This window comes from Channa argus, chromosome 19 (genome assembly GCF_033026475.1).
Source record: "Channa argus isolate prfri chromosome 19, Channa argus male v1.0, whole genome shotgun sequence".
Taxonomy (NCBI): domain Eukaryota; kingdom Metazoa; phylum Chordata; class Actinopteri; order Anabantiformes; family Channidae; genus Channa; species Channa argus.
Window position 1 is genome coordinate 8,580,924 of NC_090215.1, and position 23,109 is coordinate 8,604,032.

Sequence of the window (23,109 nt, forward strand, 5' to 3'; positions counted from 1 at the left end):
CATCAACTAAAATAGCAAGTAAGTCCCTGGGAGACAGAGGGAGATCGGGGCGGAGACATAGTGATGATCACCAGGGCATGCTGTGACAGCTGTAAGATGTTTAAAAAGTGCAGCTCAATCTCATGGAGACAAGAATGATATTGTTAGGTTGAGGACAAAAGGAAAAACTCAGGTGTTTTGAAAAAATAAAAACAGCATCTTATATCAAAATAAATGTCTTTGGAGAAAACCCAAAAAACAAAGCAAATACACAAAAACATCCCCACAACAGAAACCTGGATAATGAGCAACATGTACTGTATGTTCAGGTTAGAGGTGTACTGGTGTACACATGTCTTAACATTTGTGATGTCAAGGTGATTGTTGACAGCTTCTCCCCCTTCTTCCTCTTTCAACCTCTGTTCCTCTCTCTTATTCCATATCATCTTCTCCGTTCTGCAGTCAGCCACTGTGGGATGAGTGTGACGTAGCAGAGACTGATACCGATACACAGACACACACCTGTGCACGCATGCACACTCACTCACACACACACACACACACACAGATATGTAACTATATGCTGTTCTCTTTTTATTATCTAATTGTCTACAGTCAGTCAGTTGAAAAATTTGTCAGTCGATCAATAAAACTGTCAGTCACTGAAGCAGTAAATTATCTGGCAGTTAGATGGTAAATAATTCAGTCAGTCACTCAGAAGTTAGTTAAAATCATTAATAAAGCAAGTTGTCAGCTAATGAATCAGTCAGTCTTCAGCTAGTAAATTAGTGGGGTAATGAGTCAGTCTCATTTAAAGCCCATCAGAAAAATTAGTCTTTCTCTTAGGATGCTGTGTATCTTTGTCCTCGCAGCCAAAAGACAATGACCGTTTAACCTCTGTTCAGCCTGCCAGCATGAAATAAAAAGTGTCCAATTACCTCACAACTCAGCAACTGGGTTTGTGTGTGTGTGTGTGTGTGTCTTTGATTGTGCATGCATGGGTCTGCATATCTGCCTGTACAATAACATATAATAAGTCTGTGGTCTCTTACTTTATGGAGGTTTATGGTGTCACCTGATTTTATTATTTGCAGCTTTGCTGTTCTGAGCCCAGATCACTTATACTCATTAAAGGTAATATTAGGAAGGGATTTACCATGAGATGGTAAAAGCTCTTTGAATATCACAGTGATGGACCAGTTTGGGAAAAAAAAAACATTCAGCATTATGTAGAATTGGGGCTTTTTGTGTGCGAATGAAAAAGAGAAGGGAAATAGGCAGCAAAGATTTTAAGCTTATTTGAATGCTCCACAAGTACAGGGGGGGAAAAATCTGTACCCCACAAGGATGTTTTCTTCTCGCTTTTATTTTTCACTAGGACTAAATAAATTCAAAGTAGCACTATGGGCTGCAGAAGATTAGACATCTGATGCAAAGCGGCAGTTAGATAGGGATTTTGTAGGTTTGTACTGTTGCTGCGAAAACGAGTTGTTCAGAAACATTATTCCACAACAAGTGAAATAAAAACTGTCAGTGAAATCCAAAAGCATTTTGAGTTTATTGCAAATTGAGTATTTTGGCCTCAGTTTTCCCCACTGCCAGAGAGGATGTAATGGTCCACTTGAAGATGATATGACAGAGGATTTAACACTTAGAGTAGCACTTCCTGTTTTCATCTGTTTTATCTAATCCAGCACTTCTGTGGAGGACTTGCATTTGCAAAAATCAGAAGGAGACAGTGAGTCACACTGAGCAGCTCTTCAGTTTTGTATACACACAGAAACAGGCTTTCACTGTTTTAAATGCTTTGTCGTTCCAGCAACAAATGTCACAGAGAAGGTGGACTGAGTCATTCACATGGATGTGCTCAGTTGATTGAAGTGCGCCTTACACAGTATCTTGCAGGGGAGTTACAGGGCTCATCCCAGTGGTTCTGATGAGTGGACTTTGTCAGAAATGAACCATATTTCAAGCATGGTTCATTATTCAACAATCATTCGAACTGATGGTTCTTTACCGGAAACATGACCTGTGGTTTTCTTCCCAAGAGCTCAAGTAAAACTGACAGGTTTTATGATGTTCAAGGCACTTCTCACCCTTTGACTACTGCTCATGTTTGATGCATCAGCGCAGACCACCTCAGTCAGCACAATCGCTTCCTTCCTCTCATCTCCTCAACCCTGTTCTGTCCTCCATTCTTCTACTTCTCACATATTTGCGCAAATCCCAATATGTCTTTTTCATATGTTTTTACTTTGATGGGAAATTCTGAGATATAGAATAGTTGATTCAGAAAGCTGCAGAAAAGAAGTCATCTGTTTTCTGCTCATTTTACCCATGTGCCCTGAATGACATTAGATTTAAAGGCCAGTATTAATTTATGATTTGTTTTAAGTCAGTAAGGACCTTAGTGTGTGTGAGAGAGCTCAGTTGGTTTTGGCCTCAACTTTACACCCTCCTTGAAACCCATCACACCACTTTGTCTTAAACCCCCCTTCACTCCAGATGTTATTGCTTCCACCTGCTCCACCCTCTCACTAGCTGAGTTTATGGGTCTCCTATCAGACATCATCTCCTGCGCTTCTTAATTACTCCCTCTCTGCGTGTCTTTGATCTCAACAACCCATTCTTTGAATTCTACTTTTTTTTACATCATATGCCAGCCCATTCCCCGAAATACCATGATTTGCCCCTTTAATTGGATTCTCAGCATGTCTGCATTAGTGTGTGTGCATGTTAAGATTTGCAGTGTGCCCTTTCAAACTAAAGCTTTATGGACTTATCCAAACCACTCACTAGTTGTAGAAGACATTTGCTTTAAAAAGTAGTTTAAGGGCAATATTAGATTTATTACTTAAAGGCTTTGACGTGGCTGCTATGTATATATTAGTGAGGTAGGAGATTTGTATACTGTACTCTATAGTCATCCGTTGAGTCACACTCAAGTGTACGTGTTTGTCTAAAATCCTTTCATTGCATTACACAGATTCTCAGGCTGTTAATGAAAAATCATACTTTCATTTTGTTAAAGCTTAGTACAAGTGACTACTATTGATAAAAAACAAAATCCATCCGAGCGCAATGTTTAGAGCAGCCCTGTTTCCAACAAGGAGGATGTGCAGAGAATTGAATTCGACCCTTTTCTTCATCCTGTTCCTTCACTCCAGGTAAATATGCCATGAGAGATTTGATCCATCGGTTACCAGGCAGTAGCAGCAGCAGCAACAATAACGCCACCAGCAGTGGGACCTCTGGGACCACAGGCCCTCCCAGCAAGGCCATGTCAGACGATACAGTAACTGCCATCTGCTGCGCACTGCACGAAGTCATCACCAAGAACATGGAGAACGCCAAAGCTCTTCGCGATGCTGGTGGCATCGAAAAACTCATCGGCATCGTCCGCAGCAAAGGAGAGAAGTAAGTTGTCCAACGAACATAAAAAAGTTGGTTATTTTTTGACTTTACCAGTAAAAATGCTTATTTCTTACAGTGAAGTTCCAGAGTAAACATCCAGAAATTTTTTTAAGACAACCAATTTTGTACAGTATATCAGAATCATTACATCCAGTGAAATAAAATCATGAGTGTAGAGACTTTTCCTCCAAGGACAGCATGACATGCTTTGTCATTTATGGAAACCCTTCACACCAGTCGTACAGTCTTGCAGGTTTGTAGAGTTCTGGTCAAGGGCTACTTGATTAGACACTCGGTTGTTAAAGGCATTTCTCAAGTGATCTTGCAATTACGGACTTGTGTTACAGCTGTGCCCAAAATGAATGAGAAGGAAATGTACGAAAGAAATTTTATTTTTAGGGTGAATTTCCTATTATAGTACTTTTATCCACATGTGACACTGAATCAACTCAAAGACCTTATTTTAAGCAACAATTGTGTCACATTTCAAATCTAGCATATCATTAGTCTCTGTAGGAGACCAGCTTGGAAGAACCTCACTGCTGAAGTTAATTTATATATCCTTTAGTGGTAGAGTAGGCTTATTTTATTGTTTTTCTTTTTCTTTTTGCATACAGTATATTGGCTCAGGGCCTGTATGGTGGAAAAAACCCTTTGCCCCTTAAAATACAAGACAGAGAATAGAAGAAAATAAGCCTGACTCAGTCGGTTCTGAATTTTTCAATTTACTTTTTGTTTGACAGAAACAAACATCATGGACATGTAATCTGCCATCAGTACTCCGAGTGTGGGTAGATTCCTTTGTCCAAAATGCCTATGAGTTTCCTTGGTTATTCACATAGGTTGTCTCAGTGAGAATAACACCTCCAGCACTTAGAGTCTAGTGGTGTTTACTCACTTTAGCACCACAGGCTGTTGTTAAACCTGTCCTGACTGATAAATCCAGGGTGGGCAAAGTAAGAGAAACACCTGTAGTAGTAGAATGTTGTACGATTTGCCAGCACCACTCATGTTCCTATACTTTTCATGGGAAACCAGTGCTTTAATGTGGCCACAGGCCCATTATTCACGACTGCCTCTCCTGTGGGCGTTCATCTACAAAAGATGGCTGGAGAACAATAAGGGAAGATGCAGCAGGAATATAACTCCTACCGCCATGGGAGCAAGCAGGGTGTTCTGCCTAGCTGCTATGGCAACTAGCAGGTCATGGGTTGCCATGGCACCGGTGTGTGATCAGACGGAGGTCAAATGTTGATTTATTGTTATGAAGAAAGACTCAGACTATTTAGGGAAGTGTGCTCAAGGGCATGATCAGGGAGAAAGATGAGGTGCTGGAGGAAACCTCCATAAGAGCACATCCCACAGTAAGTGTAGTTAGCTGCTTATAGCCCACACATCTTCATTTTCTCTGGATAGGTGCACTGAGGATTAGTGCTTCTGATTACAGCATTCATGCAATTACACACTTTCGGTTTGGGAATGGGGTCATTTATGATCAGCTGCAGCTTACCAACTTCTTTAAAACGGTAAAAGCTGACAGAAAACTACAATAAACAAAATACGACTGAAACCGAAGCACATCTATATTTTGCAATATTTATTCATGTGTGATTTTATTAGGTGCTGTGTGCTTTTCGAACCCTGGTGCAGTTGCTTCCTGTTGTTACTGTTAACCACACTGTTTTGCAAAATCTTACAAACACTATCACTAGGAGACAATTTAGCCCTCATTGAAGCATGTTTTCACAATTCTTTTTGTTAGTTTTGGTAGAGAAACAAAAAATGGACATCCTTTTAGATGGAAGGGGCTTATGAACTGACTCCTACTAGTGTCATTTTTCAGCTATGCAAGTGGGAGATCTGGGACCATCAGGATTGAGGGTCATTTTAAACTCATCTGGAAACTCTTTGTGAAAGGAAAATCATTCTCTGCTGAAAAGAGCAATAGCCCTCTTACACTTAAAGTTATCACTGGTCTGCACACGTCGTATGCAGCTGGGAAATACAAGGGATGGAGAAATATGGAAATGGAGAAAGGGGGAAACAACTGTCTGTCTTTTGTCTCTCCAGACACTCAGCAAAGGTGGTAAAGGCAGCCTCTCAGGTCCTCAGCAGTATGTGGCAGTACAGAGACTTGCGCTCCCTCTACAAGAAGGTAAGATGTAGAGAAACTGTGTTTACACTCTTGTAGCTTTAATTTGTCCTACTTCATATCATGTTTGCTGTCAATCCCTATTAACTGCATATGAAATGAGTTTACATCCTAGACACCTTTTTCTTAATGCCATACACATACAGTAACTCCAAGGTTTTTTTTCAATTTTCTGCTTACCGCTGTCACGTTTGGTCAAGTATGGCTTCTTACAGCTTATGTGATAGTTCTACTTAATGCATTAATCACAGTTCAGCTTTGCACTGACAGGCAATCCCATAAATGTTAAATCAAACTTTTATTGTGATAATTTATTTTTGATTATTATAAAGCAGTGCAGTGCACCCTGTCATAAAATTGACACCATCCATGAAATCATTGGTGGTTTGCAAAACTTGCTTTCCTAAATAGTAATCAATACATAGTTTTGATAAACTCTAAAATCATCTAAAAAAAAACAGCAGCTGCATCTGTGTTGAGAAGGAGGATGTAAAGTTATACACTTCATAAAAAGAACGAGCTATAAAATCAAATTAACTGGCACTAGCTCTTTTGTTCATTTTCTTAGGATTGTGAAACAGCATCTTCATCATCAAAAAATAAAGTGTTTGGTACATTGACCTTAAGCTGTCTGAGCAGGAGTTGTGTTAAGATGAGGGCTTCCCAAAGCAGGTGTTAGGGTGAGAAGGATTCTCTGCTGAATCTGTTTAATTTGTCATTTTTTTTACATTTGAATTGTACTGTTTTTATGTATCCAGCTTAAACCTTACTGTGCGAGTTAGCCCTTGTCTTCTGATCACAATGAATTTTTGTCAGGATTTGTCTTAAGCCAGTACTAAGTATTAATTTAATCCTTCATGAAACGACTTAGCCAGACAATGATTGGCACAGGCATCTGTTTATCTGTGTTTGTAGGTTATAGTATTCACAAGATGACAGGGACATTCCAATTACTTTTATCGACCTAACATGACTGGAATTTAGTGGGTCAAGTCCATTTTGGTATTAAAGATCTGCTTTTCATTAAAATGCTTGCTTGTCTTATACAGTATATTCAGCAGATATATTTGTTTGATTATTGGGCAGGTCAGGTTTGACATTAAATAGGTGTGTCTTCATAAAGCGTTGGAGTTTGTGTGTGCATGTGTGCTTTAGCTTTAGCCTTTGTGTGTGTGTGTGCGTGTGTATACTTTCACCTTGAGGCCAGTCATAACTACCTCCAAACAAAAGAATAATGGGGCTCTGCTGGACATCATCACACTTGAGCAACAGTGTTTACAGAGGCAGGAGAATCATTACCTTAGTGTTAGTCTCTTGGCTATTGTTTTTGTGGGTTTTTTGTGTACACACAAATATGCACGCACACACCGATCCTAGTGGTAATGTAACCCATCATCACAGAATAGTTTTACCTGTAGACTGTAACCCTTTAATAGAGTAACATGTAGCACAAATAAGAAAAAAGTGAGAAAATCACATTAGGTCTTGAGAAGTGGTGTTTGGTGTGTGCTTCTCTCTCTCAAACACACACACACACACACACACTGTTGAAACCCACTATCTCCTCCTCCGGCTTTTTTGTTTTGTTCCAAATGACAAACGCCCGCACACACTCGCAACTTGATTAAAAGCAATGACAGATGTTCTGTTCCTTTCACTTGCTAGTAATGAGTGTTGTTGAGTGAATATCTGCCACCAAGGTTATCTGCCATTCAGCGCTGTAAAACTTTAGAAGTGCAATCAATGAGTTTCAGTGAGATGTTTAGAAATATTAAGTAACACATTCCAGGAAGGTGTCCTTGGCTTTAAATGTGTTTTTTTTTTTTTTTTTTCATCTCTGTGTGGAGAGAAGAAAGAAGAATAAAGTGAACTTACACTACATAAGCTGCTTGTTTGAATGAACAATTGCACATACACATACAATTCAATACCATAACTTACAACAGCTCTGCGTCAAATGATACCTTTGTGATGCTTAGAGTATGAGAAATTATGTATTTTATCGAATATTGTCCCCCGGCTGGACTTTAACGTCTAGCTAGGAAATCTCACAGAACATCAAGACAGCGCTGCAACATGATTCACATAAAAAAGTCATTTGGGCTTTTTCTCATATGCGGTTTGCATATTCGGATTTCAAGGACCTGTGCTTCAGTTTTCACAGACGTCACAAACCTAGTGAGTATGTAAAGGAATATCTTTTAAGGAGTGAATGCATTAGAAACTGGTGGAAAAATGCTCCACCCCTAATTATATTTTTCCACCTGTTTTGAGAGACATACAAAATGCTGTCAACTCAGTATCTAACTGTGCATGATAATTCTATCCTGGGTTTTCTGTCAAAGTTCAAGACTTCTTAATATTGCTTCAGCCATTTCAGGACATGCGGCCCCGTGGCATCAGTATGTCCTCACCTCATCCTAAAGACTGTGTCGCTTGCTTCATTCGTCATCCTCTCATCCCCCAGTATTACACAGTGCAGTATCCCCATGTGGACCCTTGGAGCATCATCCGCTTCACACTTCCCTAATCATTGCCACTGGATAGCTTTACACTCGGCTGGATGGCATAACACTCCAGTGATCAGACACGAAGGACATTGGCTTTACACAGCATTCAGACCCAACAAAGTTTGCTTCCTTTTTTTGTTGGTTTTCTGCATCTTTTCCTTAAAAACCATCATTTATTAAAAACAGATATTAAAGGAAGAAAAAAAAACTTGCTTAAGATTGAGAAAGAGCTTTGCATGTGTCTCATTAAATCCAATATGATGTAAACAAAATTTCAAAGGAAAGCGAAAGAAAATAGTGAAAAACAAGCCTGTTTTGCTCCACAACAACAAAAAACCTCATCCATCATCCTTAAATTGAAACAAGATATCATCTGTGCTTGTCCTTGTAGCAATTCCAATTTCACCCTAACTCATCCACATCTACTTTATCATAATCTTTAAATGATCAGAGCTTTGTAATGTAGTTAAATCCAGGACAACTTTTATTAAATGCAGCATTTTAAGCTGTTTACTTAGTTAGGTAAGCTGCTGCATTCTGCTATATAAAGTCACTAAAATTACTTTTAAAGGTAGATAGACAGCACACATAACTGTTTAATTCCTAAATCGCATGAATACAGCCTGGTTAGTGACAAAAAAAACCTAATTTTATAACAGGAAATTGTTGCATTAGAGGATCCACACTTGTCTTTATCACCTGAGTCCAGAGCTCAAAATAAGTGACTTTACAGCTAGTATCCCCCGCGTGACATATTAGGTCATGGGTGTTAGGTGCAGCAAAAATCCTGTTAGCGTCCAATCCAAACATGGATTAGCATACAATTTAGACGAGAGCGGAGTCTCTGCAAAATGTTTGCGAGCAAAAGCAAAAGGGAAGAAAGAGACAGCGGCAAGAGGCGAGGAAGAGAAAGTGAAGTGAGGTGAAGTTTTTGCAGAGAAATACGCATGTTTGAGTTATGCACGTGTGTGTACTTTTAGAAGATAGGGAATAGTGTAGGGTCAATAATGAGTCAGTTTGAGCTGCTTTGAAGTCTTGAAGTAATGAGAGCATTTTGAAACACACTTTCCGACTGTGGGGAAGTTATGGGCGTGGGTACACGTGTATGTTTGTTTATGTGCCGAGCTTGTGTGGATCTTTGAAAATGCGTGTTTGTGTCAAACTGCAGTAAGAAGAGTTAATCACTTCCAACAGCAGAGCTGTGGGAGTAGTTTAGGCTGAGCGAAAGGGGAAGAGAAAAGAGAATTGCAACAGAGCGGAGGGCTGGGCCGCCCAGCAGTTTCTGAATGTGCTAAAATGAAAAGTTGAGGGACCATAAATAAGCCGTAACTCTGTGTGAAAATGGCATCTGTGATAACTTGAAAGATCAGTGGTGCAGCAGTTATTAATAAACCAAAAACAAAATCTGCGTGTAGCAACACCAGCGCTTACTTTAGGATAAATCATGTATTATAGTCTCCAGAGTGCAGTAAAACTCTACTTTTACCCGAGTTTATTTGGATTATGTGACAGGATGTGGTGTTTCATCTTCAGTTCCTCGGAGGGAAGCCACAGGTCATCTCTTAAGTAAACAACAAATGTGCAGCGCTGTTCGACAGAGTATTTCTGCAGAAAACAAGGAGTTGAAACATTGTCACTTTGTAAATAAAGCTATTCTTAATGTAGCTAGACCGACCAAATAATAAGTCACTCACACAATTCTATATGCTCTCCCTCACACACACTAAGCAGCAAATTTCTGTATTTTCACACACTCTTTCATTGGGTAATTTCTCTCCAGCTGCTGTGCCTCATTTCTTGATAAATGACTTAGCTCAGAAATATAATCAGACACACTCTCTCTGTCATTGTATGCATGCACATTAATGATGTTAAGATCGCATGCGCACAACAGTGGGGTCGGAGAGGATGTGTAATTCAGTGTGTGGGTGTGTTTGTGTGACATGAATGCATGAGAAATGTGTGTGTGATGTAAAATCACTAATTTGAAAGCTCAAGGTGTTGCTGCAGATAAAGTTAAAACATTTGAAACAACTGTATTAAAAGTCAATACAACAAATGTGTGATTGTGTTTAATGTCGGCTTTTGGGCAACGTAATGCTTTCGATTATTTTAAAATGTCTGCTTTTTGTTATAGTTTTGGTTATTATTTGTACGGTTTCACCGTTTTCACATTAAGGTCACTTCAACAGACATCAATTCAACTTCAGGCCTCAGAAACTGGCTCTGTGTTACATTTGGTCTGTTCACCTGTATTAGATAGGGAGCTACGGAGATGGAGGCATATGGGCTGTGTGTAGTCTGTCTCAGCATGGAGGCGAACAACTAGATTTTATTGAGACTGAGAGGTAAAGATGCAGTGCAACCCTTACAGCATCATAGGATATTTGCAAAGAAGGCAACAGTAGAGTAAAGGTCAATTCCTAAATAAACAGAACCATAAACAATGAAAATGAAGAATGCAAAGGCCAGAGGCACATTATTCTTGTTAGTATAGACGGACCCTGTGTGAGTGAAGTACTTGCATCTGACTATCTGAAAAGTGTGAAATGAGTGAGAGAGCGCAAATGGTTGACAGACAAAAAATGACAACGTTTCAGGGGTTGGCGAGGCCCAGAAAGGAGCTACCACACTTCATGTGTAACCTTTTTGCTATAATTGCTATCTGGCATGAGTGCCACCCCACACACATGTGCACACACACACACACACATGCATCATTTGTTGGAGCAGTAATAGCTTTTTATCTCACAGTCCCATGACCTTCAACTAACAACCCAGTGAAGGTTAGAGCAACAGGCAGACCGGTTGCCTAGCAACCCATTCGCTCTCTTGTTTTTTTTTCTGCTATCATTTTTACAGACGGGGCAGAAAGGAGTGCTGGAGAGAGAAGGTGGGTGGAGAGAAAGGGAAAAACAGTTAATAAAAAGAGAGTAGGAGAGAATCGGAAAGACCAGGTACTTTAGAGGGAGCTGATGTTACCGATGTCTGTAGGTGTGGGGACACATTATTCACTTGCAAAGAAAAGGTTTCACAGTACACACCGACACTGAACAAGCAAAAGAGGACCTCGGGTGCACTGCAAAATGATGCCAAAAATGAATAGAATGACTTTAGACCTTGAACAGCTGAGAGTAGGTGAAAATCAGAAAGACCAGGTACTTTAGAAGGAGCTGATGTGGCTGGTGTCTGTGGGGAAACATTATTCGCTTGCAAAGAAAAGGTTTCACAGTACATACAGACACTGAAGAAGCGGAACAGGACCATGGATGTGCAGCAGAATGGTGCCAAAAACTAAGAGAATGACTTCAGTCCTTCAACCACTGTCTGGTTTGGTCCCATATTAATTTTTGATGTTGGATTTAATATTTATTTAATCAATGACACATCATTGAGTGCCTGGCGGGCCAGAAATTAAAAACTAATACTGAGTAGACAATAGTTGCTCAAGTCCACAGAATGAGTTTTATTCTACTGGGTTTCCCAAACTTTCTGAGTTTGCCAGGCTGCATTATAGGGAATGAAGGATTTTAATATTTCATATTGTAAACATCACACAATCAATAAAGAGCTGGAACAAGCTGGTGCCAAACATACAGTATGTGACATTTCTAGAGAGTGTGAAATTCTGCAAAATGAGTGGAGGAAAATGTATGTTGAGGCATAAAATTCACTACATTACTATATTCGAAGAAATAACAATGAGAATGTAAAATCTGAGTGTAGCTATGATTGTCGTACAGTTTATAATAACCCCCCAATTAATATCATTCTTCCAAGTTCAATTACAGTTTAGTCTTAGTTTAACTATTCCTCATTTTGCTTTGGGGGGTCCTTGGGGGCCCCTAAGGGATGAGTCTTGGGCCCTATTTGTGAGCCCCATTTAGAGCTAGCAGACTCTGCAGCACATATTCTTCATTCAGTATTCAGGAACTATGTACATTTGAGCAGCATGACAGTTTCTTAGTGTCCAATTGCACAGCGGCTCGGTACCATAAGGAGGTTGCATGGTCTGTAATGAGATGTGTTGGGGGTAAGGAGAAAGAGAATGTGAAACAAGGTGAGTGTGAGGACTGTGGTGCTGAGAAGTGGTGGATAAATAGATGGGGTGGAAAAGAGGGAGGCATGGATGGTACATGGTAGAGACTGGAAGTGAGGTACCTTTGAACTACTGTGTGTCAGAGGATCTAGTTTTCCATTAGTCCTCAGTGCTGTGCCAGGAAATAGGAGTCAGGGGGGGACAGGGGACTCTTCTCACTCCAGTCTACCGTTCTCTCTTTCTCTGTCTCTCTCTTTTTAGATGTCTCTCTGCCTCCCCATCTGTACTTCTCCCTCTCATTACTCCTCTCCTCCTCCTGCTATCTTTACTCTCCTGTCATAACTCCCTCCAACTCCCACCTCCTCCTTGCTCTCATTACGTTCTGTCATCTTTTGTCTTTCTCATCTTCTCCCCTATCTGTCCCTCCTCCCTCTCTTTCTGCCTCATCTCCCCCCATCTCACATGTATCTCATTTTCTTCCTCGCTGTCTCCACCTCTCTAGCCAAACTATGGTGAAGTGATTCACCTTATCCATTGTAATCCCAGTCCCAGCAGTGCAACCAGTTGCCCACCACTCAGATAGGAAAGCTATGTTGGGACATGTATCTATTATCTTATATCATCTGCTTGTGCGTTGCTTTCAGAGGTACCCAATTATCTTAATGCTAAATTGAATATGGTTCCAGCTCTGTGATTGTTGTTGACTTTTATAATCCATTTGTATGAAAATGGCTTTGCTCCAATCACTACAGATACAAAGTCAGTGGCTTGGCAGCAATTATGCTTGTGGAGTTGTTAGTTGTGTTCATTTTTTTCACAAGGACAGTAGGGTATTTACTTAGCTCGTTTTTGATGTAAATGCGTTCATTTGTAGTGTGTGGAGGGTTGTCTGTGCATCCGGGGGTGTGATGTGTTTGTTGTGTCATTCACTATCCAGAATACATTTGTGACTTGCCTAACATAGGTTTGTTAATTTAATAAAATCAATGCTAGAATGCAAAAAGAAAAAGAAAAGAAAAACCTGTCAAAACTTTAGACACAAAGACAGCAAGGACAAATGTTTTCTCCTCGAATACTTTACGATAAGTGTTATCCTTCCTGATATATTGGAGATTCCAACCATTTAATTCATCGTTTTATTGTGGAAAATTTGCTACGTGCCTTCGACTTGTGCATCAGCTAATTCCTAAATGCCTAAAATAATTTAAAATAATTGACTTCAAACAAGTTTTTTTTCTCTTCCAAATCAAAAACTAATGGATGTTCAGTCAGATCAGACAGTCAGATAGTTGATAAAAAAAAAATAAGTAATGGATTGACTTCAGTTTAGGTGCAATAAGTTCTAACATACATATAAAGTAGCCCTTATTAAAAAAAAAAATGCAGATGTGAATATTTCCAAGCTAAGTGACTAAGCGACTGTAGACCCCTGTTGTACACATTTTGTATTTGTACAATTACTTATCAGTCATTTCTGTGTGTGTTTGTTTTGCAGGACGGCTACTCCCAGTATCACTTTGTGGGCTCTGCCTCAACGATAGAGCGAGACAGACAGAGGCCCTACTCCTCCTCACGAACTCCCTCAGTCTCCCCTGTCAGGACGTCCCCAAATAACCGCTCTGGTGAGGAACATGTGATACATACAGTATAATACTGATTCTTCTCACAGAGAAGTATATTTTTAGAGTTAAAAAGGGCCTAATTTAGGTTTGAGTAATCTCACAGGGTTTATATTTAACAGCCAATCCCCTGACTGCTTCAGGATTCTGCTAAAAGGCTTATTTTTAATGGTCAGTTCTGTTATTTTCACTTTAAATTCCAGCAATTTTTTATAAATAAATAAATACATACATACATACATATTTGTATATATGCTATTTATCATGTTGCTGAGAGTCAGTTAAGAAGAATTTCAACTCTTGGATCTACATTAAATGTCAGGCTAGAGTCAACTGTGATTTTCTTAGAGACTGGAAGCTGTGAAAAACAGTAAGCCTGGCTGTGTCAAAAGGTTAAAACTAACTGCTTAGCAACACTTATAAACTTAATAACCACTTTATAGTTTATGTGTATAAAGTGGTGATTTTACAGGCTGTTATGTGGCAAAATGGTTTCATGGAGCAGGATTTCGTTAGCTGCCATACTAGCCCAACCTTCTGTCTTCATGCTAATGGGCTGGTACTCTTTCCTTATATTCAGCATTGTGTGTATCTAATCTTTTAGCACCCAGCCACCTCTCAGTTTAATGCACTCCAGTACAACTCCACCACCCTTTATGACCTCAATAATAAACAGAGAATAGAATTATCACTTTTCTGAAAGTTTCAACTTAAAAACTGAGAAGTGACCTTATAAAAGTAGAATTCATGCCAGAGCTGTTGTATTGGATTGTATCAGTTTGTACAGGTGGATCCAATGAAGTAGCCAGTGAGTTCATATTCCCTTGATTTAGTTATTTCCACCTACAATTAGTAAAAAGCCTAAATGGATGTGTGACATTGCATGGGGAATATAAAGACAACTAGAAAGCTACAGGAGACACATGGATTCAACTAAACAATAATTTAATTTAATGTAGCATCAACGTTTCCCAGTTGATCAGTCCTTACATCAGAGCTAAATAGCTGCTGGCATCCGTGCTCGCCACCCACAGGCTTTAACATGGTAAAGCATGGTTATCATTACTCCATATCTCGAGCCCACTGGCCTCTATGCTTTGCAAAGGGTACATTAGCTGTTAGCATCAGTAGTAAGACCCCTTAGCTGTGCTTTCTGCACACTGGGCTTAGAAAGCTGATGAGGCAGAAAAGTACTTTTTCTTCCTCCCAGCTTAGAGAGGTCTTCAAGGACCCTGCTCAGAGTGAGAGAGGACAGGAAAGAGGGAGAGAAACTGTGTATTTGTGAATGTGTGTGGGTGAAGAGACAGAGAAAGAGGGAGGGATGAGATAAACAGAGAGGGAGATAACGAGAAAAAGCAAGGAGGCAAGAAGAATTAGGGATTGACGGAAAGTTAATGCAGGGAGGAGGAAGTGAAGGGGAAGGATTTGACTTTGGCCAGCGACATTGAAAATGAGGAGTTTTGAGATCATAGTGCATAGAGAAATTTGTGGGTGTCTGTTGTACAGTGGAGAAATTTGGGGTAAAATTGATGGAAATGGTTGGAAATGATATTTTCAGATACAAAGGAGAGAGTGGCCTTTGCATCCATCATAGCCTCCACAGGGTCCTTTTTCATTTTGTACTTATAGGACAAGTCTCCCAGGCTCTCATGTATGCAATAAAAAGCCAGATCCCCACAGTCACTATAACTTGTGGTGATCGCTCTGTCTTTGGGGGTGTGACAGGTTTGAGCATCCGCCTTAATGGAATCTGCAGCAGAGGTGTCGGAGGATAAAAATTAAGCCTCAAAAGTGTCAAAACATTATGCTCTTGCTTTACTAAATATTTGTAATTTCATTCACAGCATCTCATAGTCACCAATCATGTGGATGAGCCTATTTATAGACGTGTGTGTGTGTGTGTGTGTGTGTTTGTGTGTGTATGCACGCACAGAAAACAATGTCTTGTTAAAAGCCAGAAAAGGCTTGGAGAAAGACAAAAGGTTAGAATGCTCCTTTGCTCTTAACATCAAACAATAGATTGAATTTTAAAAGTGGTCCTTTACAACACACTCCAAAAATATCACTTTGAAGGCCTTTATTCTATTTGGCTATTTGGATATTTCTGAGTGTTTTTCTCCACTGCTATTATCACAGTATAGGAGAACAGCCAAAGAGAACAAAAGCCTTTTATTGGTTTTTGGAGTGCGTTATACCTCTTTTTAATCCGTAAACATGGGGAATGTTTCTGCTTATGCAACTGAGAGTGGTGCTATCTATTAATCGTGTATATTTGTGTTGGTTATTCACACAAACATACAGAGTTCTACTGTGTATTAGTGCTATTGTAATCTGCGTTTCTCAATGTTGGGTTGAACAGGTCCAAAGAGTGTGTTTTTGGGATGTCCTCCACTTCTGAGTCTATACTATATCTTTACTGTCTGTACTGTAAAATTATACTATGTATGATGGATAGTCACAGGAATGTTTAGCCAAGCAGACTGTTGAGGGCTGATACGCAGGTAGGCAGGATTCTGGCAGTTCACAGTCAAGATAAGGGAGACTGACTAAGCACTTTGAGTATGCTATAAGGGGATTATGTTGTGGAGAAGAGTGAGACAGGCAGATTGGGACATTGTATGTACGGAAAATGTCCCGAGTCTGTGCATGCTTATACATGTTCATGTGTGTAGTCTTGCATTCAGACAGTAGGTGTAAAATAAATCTGGACTGAGAAAATGATACAGAAAACAGAAAAAAGTGAGGGGTTTTAAATAGGCTTGAAATTCCAAGAGATTCATTTAAGTAGCCGATTTTGGCTCATTAACAAATGCACAGGGAAGATACGGGACAACCCCCCTGCCAGCATGTCAGCTTTAACACCTATACACCAACTGTTGCTAATGGCCATGTGGAAAAGCTGAAATTAACCTTTAGGGACTTGCCTGGGGACTCCAATTAAAGGGGCCCTGAGAGTCACAAATGTATTAAAATGTTTTGACTCAGTACATACAAAATGATTTTCCTCTTCAAACACAAATTCAGTATAGAGAGATGAAAGTAATAGTTAGGGTTGGAACATCCATCGTCTGCAGCATTAAGGTAAATGCTTCACTCTTTTGGTTTATTTTAAGAAAGTATAGCATCACACTGGCTTTCCTCCATGTGGGTTTGGTTTTTCTAAGTACTACACACACAGAGAGTGTAGCATTATGCAGGATTTTGGGATTACACTGTTCACTTCACAGGTTTTAAACTTGCATCCTGTAGTTTAGAGAGTGCATATATAATATGGATGGTATTAATTATATTTCTGCCTTCCATGTATTAAAATGTCCCTGTGCCCCCCTTGGTAATATTGTGTGGAGGAGTTTTTCAGTTCGGATGTATCATCCTGGCTCATACTTCAGAGGTTGTGCTACATTCACATTTCTGGCTAAAGCTGTAATTTTCAGGGTGGGTTGTATTGAGCACACTTACTAACATGCTATGCCACGACTAGTTGGGTGTGTCTGAGTCGTCCGCCAATGCCAGACACACAGACAAAATCCGCAAATATTCTTAAAAGCCTTTTTGTTTTTGGTTTTGTGGTTATAAGTTATGTTCAATAATGTGTTGAACACGTGTATTAAATAATCGGGACACTAAGAGCCCGACAATAAGTTTTTCCTTTGTTTTGTTTAAAACTTATAATAATAAACTTACTCTCTGATTTGGTTTCCACTGGAATTAAAATGGTACTGGTAAGCTGCTGCTGAGCTCCATCATCACATATTTGCATAGAGTTCAGCTTTCTTTAACTTGTCAATGGGGTCCTTTTGTCTCCGTCTCGCACAATTGGCTCGCACAATGACTGACAACTGCCATTGCCCAAAGGAATATGTTGCGTGTACTGTATGACATGGGTACTGATACCCATGACTTGCTACTTTACAATCCCTGCAGATAACATCGTCTAAACTGAGAAACTCTTCCAAATCATGCTATGAGAAGGAATTTTCTCTAACACAAGGAAGGCATGTGGACTTTAATACTATTATTATATAAGTGCTCTGCAAAATAGAAACTGCTGAAGTCACCCGTTAAATCATCATTGTCAGGAAACAAACAAAGCCATGTTCGTGTGACGGTACAATGCTCAGTGGTTAGTTGTGCAGTCGAGCTGACTGCACTGGCTTTTCTCGCTGTTAATGGGTATTGTGCCAGTTGTGCAGGGTATACTTAAGATAAAAAGAAAACATAAAGAAAAGCCAAAATGAACACATTGAACTGAGACACATGTACCAGTTGTGAAATTTGGTATTCGCACATTGTGTCCAGAAATTCATATATACATGTGAGTATTCCCAGAAGTCTTTTAACATGCTGGAGGATAGCCTTTATACTGACAACCTAAATGATGAATAATGACTGTGCACCTTAAAGACACACACACACACCCACACACACACACACAGTGTGAAGGCACACACTGTTCTAGGTTTATTGCTCATTATTTTGTGGGTGTGTGGGTGTGCATCTGTGTGCGTGTGTGTGTGTGTGCATCCACTTGTGCGTGTAGCCAGCGCTCCAGCCTCCCCCAGAGAGTTGATGAGTCTGAAGGAACGCAAGATGGACTATGATTCCACGGCAACCAACGCTGGTTTCCATAGCAACAAAGGAGAGCACACATCCCGGAAAGACGGCATGGCAGGTGTGTGTGACATGGAGAGACAGAAATAAATTAAATTAATCTTTTACATCTCTCTATTTATCTTTCCTTCTCTTTTATTTTTACATCTTATTTCTTCCCGACTTTTTTTGCCTTATTCAATCAATTTGATTTTACGATCTCTTCTTTCTTTGTTTGTCTTTTTGTCTTCCTCTCGCTCAACCATTGCACTGTGCAAACATTTCATAAAACTCTGTTCTTTTTTTGTCTTTCTTTCTCTGTGTTCTCTTGAGATCACAAGGGGCAGACTAATAACCAAACTTGTAAATAAACTGCAATAAAATTTGGACTCTGATTATCTGCTTTATGATTGTCTTTGTGTCTCCCACACATTCAGTTCAAGTATCCTGTGGGACATCTACATTGTTCAGAAACTCTTACCTGACCACCAGTGATGAAATCAAGCAAAACCAGGTGAGTTAATAGTAATATATACACTTGTAAGTGTACATATAGCCACACACCAGCACAGCAGGTTTTAGCAGTGTCGTGCATGTTGTCTCATAAATTAGCTGCATATGCTGTCACGACAAGGTGGTTATTAGGAGAGATCACAGCAGGATCAGAGAGGCACACACAAAGGAGTCCAAAGGAGACACGCCCTGAGCCCAGGCAGTGCCAATGTGTCACATGTGAAACCACACCCGTCTGGACACTAAAATCTTTACCACGAGACATTGTGCTAATTACGGCATTTGCTTCTGTTGCTGCTTAAGGGTGAGTGACAAAAAGCACCATAGCCTTTGACTAAGAAGAACAGAAGAACAGATTTGTGTATTTTTGTTGTTAATCAGATTAAATACATGCTGAATACAAACTTAGGCTTTGGTTTTTTTCAACTCTTTGGCTTTTTGGTTTTTCCCTCTAAAGTTTAACTTGAATAAGAGAAAGGGGTGTCTAAGCCAGGATTTTCACATGTATATCTGTATCCATGTGCACATCTACAACAAAACACACACAACTAGCCTTTGAAAGTTAGAAGAATGTATTGTCCCCTTCAGTACCTGCATGTAGCAGAGATTCCTGTCCTCAGTGATTTTACCCATACCGCCTGCCTCTTTCCCGTGTGCTCACTCTCTACCTGCCACTTTCCTCTCTCCATCTTTACCTTGCTCCCCTTTGTTTTATTTTTCTCCCACTTCCCACGTTTCTCACCACACCTCACCCCCATCTTCCAATCTTTCTCCCTCACCACCCACTCTATCATCACCACCACAGCTCCCTCACCAGGGTCCAGTCCAGCCCTGTGTTGTGCCCTCCCAGCCACAACCGGAGAGTCCGTCAGCAGCCGTGCTAAAAGACTACGACCTTTACCCTCCCCCTCCTTCCTTCTCCCAGCCTCAGCCGTCACAGCCTCCACCTCACAGCCAGAGTCAGAGCTTCGATGACGACTACTACGAAGGACAGGGCCCTCCACCTCCCCCATCTCAGCCACAGCCACAGGTCCAGGCACAGGCACAACCCCAGCAGCCTCCGAGCACCACTGGACCACCCCGGGACCCACGGGAAGACTTGCGGATGCATCTGGGCCTCAAATCCACCGGCAACTACGTAGACTTCTACTCGGCCTCTCGGCCATACAGCGAACTGAACTACGAGACCAGCCACTACCCGGCCTCACCTGACTCCTGGGTCTAGTTAGACTATGATGATGGGGAGGGGGTGGCAAGTCTGTGTGTGCGTGTGTGAAGGGGATTATTTTTGTAAGCGATTAACAGCCGATTAACACAAGGTGACATCAAGTGGCTATTGAAAAGGGATCTTGTAGCCAATGGCAGGAAATTAGTATTCTCTAAATTAAAGGGGGGAAGACAGGGCTAGGTGGGGTTAAGAAGTTAAGTCAGGTCCAGTGACAGAGAGACTGTGCATGTGCATGCTGGCATTTTCCTTTTTTATTTATTAAATTTTTTTTTCAGGCCACTTTATTTCTTCAAAGTTAGCTCCATTTCACCGGTGAGTGGATAAGGAGCAAGTGGGAGTAAGGATGAGAGAGGAGTGGGCATGGAAATATAGAGAGAAATAAAAATGACCAGGCGGAGAAAGCATCCAGAGGTCTAGAGAGAAAGTGAGAGATGCAATCAAATAAATAATAATAGGAAGAAGATAAGAGAGCGCTCTCAATAGAGCAGGAAGTGGCTTGACCTTTTATTGAAGACAGGGAGAGGAAGCGAGAAGAGACAAAGATGGCATGAGAGTTCTGGAGGAGGTCAGAAAGAATAAAAGCACAGAGATAGATGAAAGCACATCAGGCATAATGCAAGTAGTAGATGTTTACCATTTCACTCAAGTGACAAACGTAGCACTGCTTTTATCCCCCCCCCCCCCAACCCCCCACCCCTTCCTGTTGCAATGCCCTTGCTGCCTACAGAGGCTTCTGAATTTGTTTAAGGAATGTCATCTTCAAGAGACTTCTTTTTTTTGTCATCACCCTTTTACATTTTTTTGTTAATTTGTACTTTTCTAATTTTTTACTTTCAAAAAAAGCATTTTATTTTCTGTGTACAGTTCAGAGGTGATATAGTGTGTATATTACACATGTTTTTGATGGGGCCAAATATGTTTTTTTTTCCCATAACTACTGACTACTGAGATATAAAAAAGTGCAACAAAAATGATTCGAAATGCAAACACATGAAGCAGAAAAGACAGACATCAGCAGCATGGATGTCAGTGGACACGTGTTTTTTGTTTGTTTGTTTGTTTATTTCCTGGCAGAGAGGAAGTCCTGCAGTATTTGTGTTTCTCTCTCTCCATCAAGTGAATTTTTTTTTTTATGGACACGCTCAAATGTCAGGAGCAGTTTAAGGCTGCCAGAGCATCAGATTGGCAGAGCAGTGTTGCTCCCAAGTCCCCATCAACAAAAGTGCTTTTTCACTGCCTAAAAAAATATGTGTATCTTCAAGCACACTCTCTGTCTTTGGAAGGGGTTGTCTTTCTCTTTTGATGAGCGAATATGTTCGACTTTGTCAACCTCACTGGTTTCACCACAATATAAAGTAAGAGTTGCCGTGAATATTGTACATCTCAGTGTATAGTGGAGATGAAGAGAGAGATATGACATCGTGCCAAACTTTGACACCTCATGGACAACTCTTAGAGGACTTTTAATGGGACATTCTGTTGAGGTTTTAAGGACAATGAATGGGTGACTTCCTCTGCTGTTTGTAACTTTGATTTTCTTGTGTTTTGATCAGGTGAAATCGTACTTATCGTTGGGGATCATGGGTAACATCTCCCTCTCATAGATGTACAGACCTGCCTCTCTGTGTTGGCTGAGCATGTATGTGTGCGGACACGTGAATGTGTGGATGTGTGCATGTGTGTGACAGAATGCGTGGCCCGTGTGTATACACGTAAACTTGAGTGAGCGTATCTATGCATGCGTGTGTGTAATAGTGTGTGTATGCCACTGTTGCGTGTATGTGTGTGTGTTCCTGTATAAATCAATGTCCAAACAAGGCATTCCTCCAACAGTTTGTCCAATTTTACAACATGAAAAATCAAGGCAAAATCACTAGAATGAATTGTTGATATAGAATGACAAATCTATAAATATATGAATATAAATATATACATATCTATTATATATATAGAATTTTTATGTGCAGATGTCAGTGTCACTAAATGCAACAAATGTTCACAGAGAAAAAATGATTATGTGGCGTAACAGGACTCTTGTTCACTTGACCTAAATGTGGAGACTGCTGATCAAACCCCCTACCCCACCCCACCCCACCCACCCCAAATCAAGACAAAAGAGAAATCCCACCTGAAGATGCTCAGGCTCTGGTGCGAGTTGTGTGTTATTGTGTGTCCATGCTTTTTAGATGACCCTGCTGAGAGAGGACTGTACTTGAACACATGGAAAAATAAAAAGACTCTTTGCAATCAAACACAGTGGTGTCTGTCATTTTCACACATGTTGTTTTATTTGGAGATGTCCCCTTCTTCCTGTGGGTGTGTGGTGTGGATTAGATTAAGATTTGGATTCATTTATGGTTTTGTTCAATCTGGAGGGAGTTTTTTAAAGTCAATTTCAGCTTTAAGGTTTAACAAAAAGTCTGGAGTAAAAATTGGTGTTTACATGATGATGAGGGACAAAGTTGTCAAGTTGCATGGGAACTGTATAATCCAGAGTATGTGGGACTTGATTTATACTACAGACAAGCTGCTGTTACTGTGACTTTAACCACTGTAGTTTAATCCGTTTCTCTCAAACCCTCTAGTAGGATGGCAAAAATATTATATTTTAAGCTTCTCAAATTTCAGAATTATTGCATTGGACGCATGTCTGGATGTTGCAAACAACAGATGTTTTTTTACAGTGTTAATGGCTATTTAACAATCTACTTTACAGGCTGTTGTTTGCCTTCAGTGGATTTTTTTATATTTTATATTGTCTAATGTTTAAATTGGTATTAACACATCTTTTGATCATGTTAAAAAGTGAACTTAATTACTTTAGGTTTATACTTATACTTATTAAAAAACTATCCTTTAAAGTTACTTTTATTAGCTCTGATGTAATTTACAACTGTCATGAAGTATTTTAGTATTTTAGCATGAGGAAAATTCTCAAAAAATACTAACACAACATTCATACATCTGGGATAACGAAACAATCCTACGGAAAGAGAGATAAAAGGGAACATAAACAGAAGGAAGAGACAGAGAATGGGCAAACTGAGACTCCTAGAGTATGATGA

General features: G+C 40.1%; 1 protein-coding gene across 5 annotated transcripts in view; it reads left to right on the plus strand.

Annotated features, from left to right (window-relative positions):
- ctnnd2a (catenin (cadherin-associated protein), delta 2a) overlaps window positions 1–22,146 on the plus strand; it is a 222,725-nt gene extending 200,579 nt beyond the window's left edge. For 4 of the 5 annotated variants that reach the window (XM_067486633.1, XM_067486632.1, XM_067486636.1 and 1 more), the window contains exons 20-25: window positions 3,147–3,396; window positions 5,464–5,548; window positions 13,590–13,716; window positions 18,254–18,385; window positions 18,741–18,817; window positions 19,622–22,146. In XM_067486633.1, the coding sequence (XP_067342734.1) occupies window positions 3,147–3,396; window positions 5,464–5,548; window positions 13,590–13,716; window positions 18,254–18,385; window positions 18,741–18,817; window positions 19,622–20,041 (1,091 nt within the window). In that variant the 3' untranslated portion in view covers window positions 20,042–22,146. Of the gene's footprint in view, window positions 1–3,146; window positions 3,397–5,463; window positions 5,549–13,589; window positions 13,717–15,557; window positions 16,780–18,253; window positions 18,386–18,740; window positions 18,818–19,621 lie in introns of those variants that run through there. The other variant, XM_067486635.1, reaches the window with a different exon arrangement.
- The last annotated feature ends 963 nt before the right edge of the window (window positions 22,147–23,109 follow it).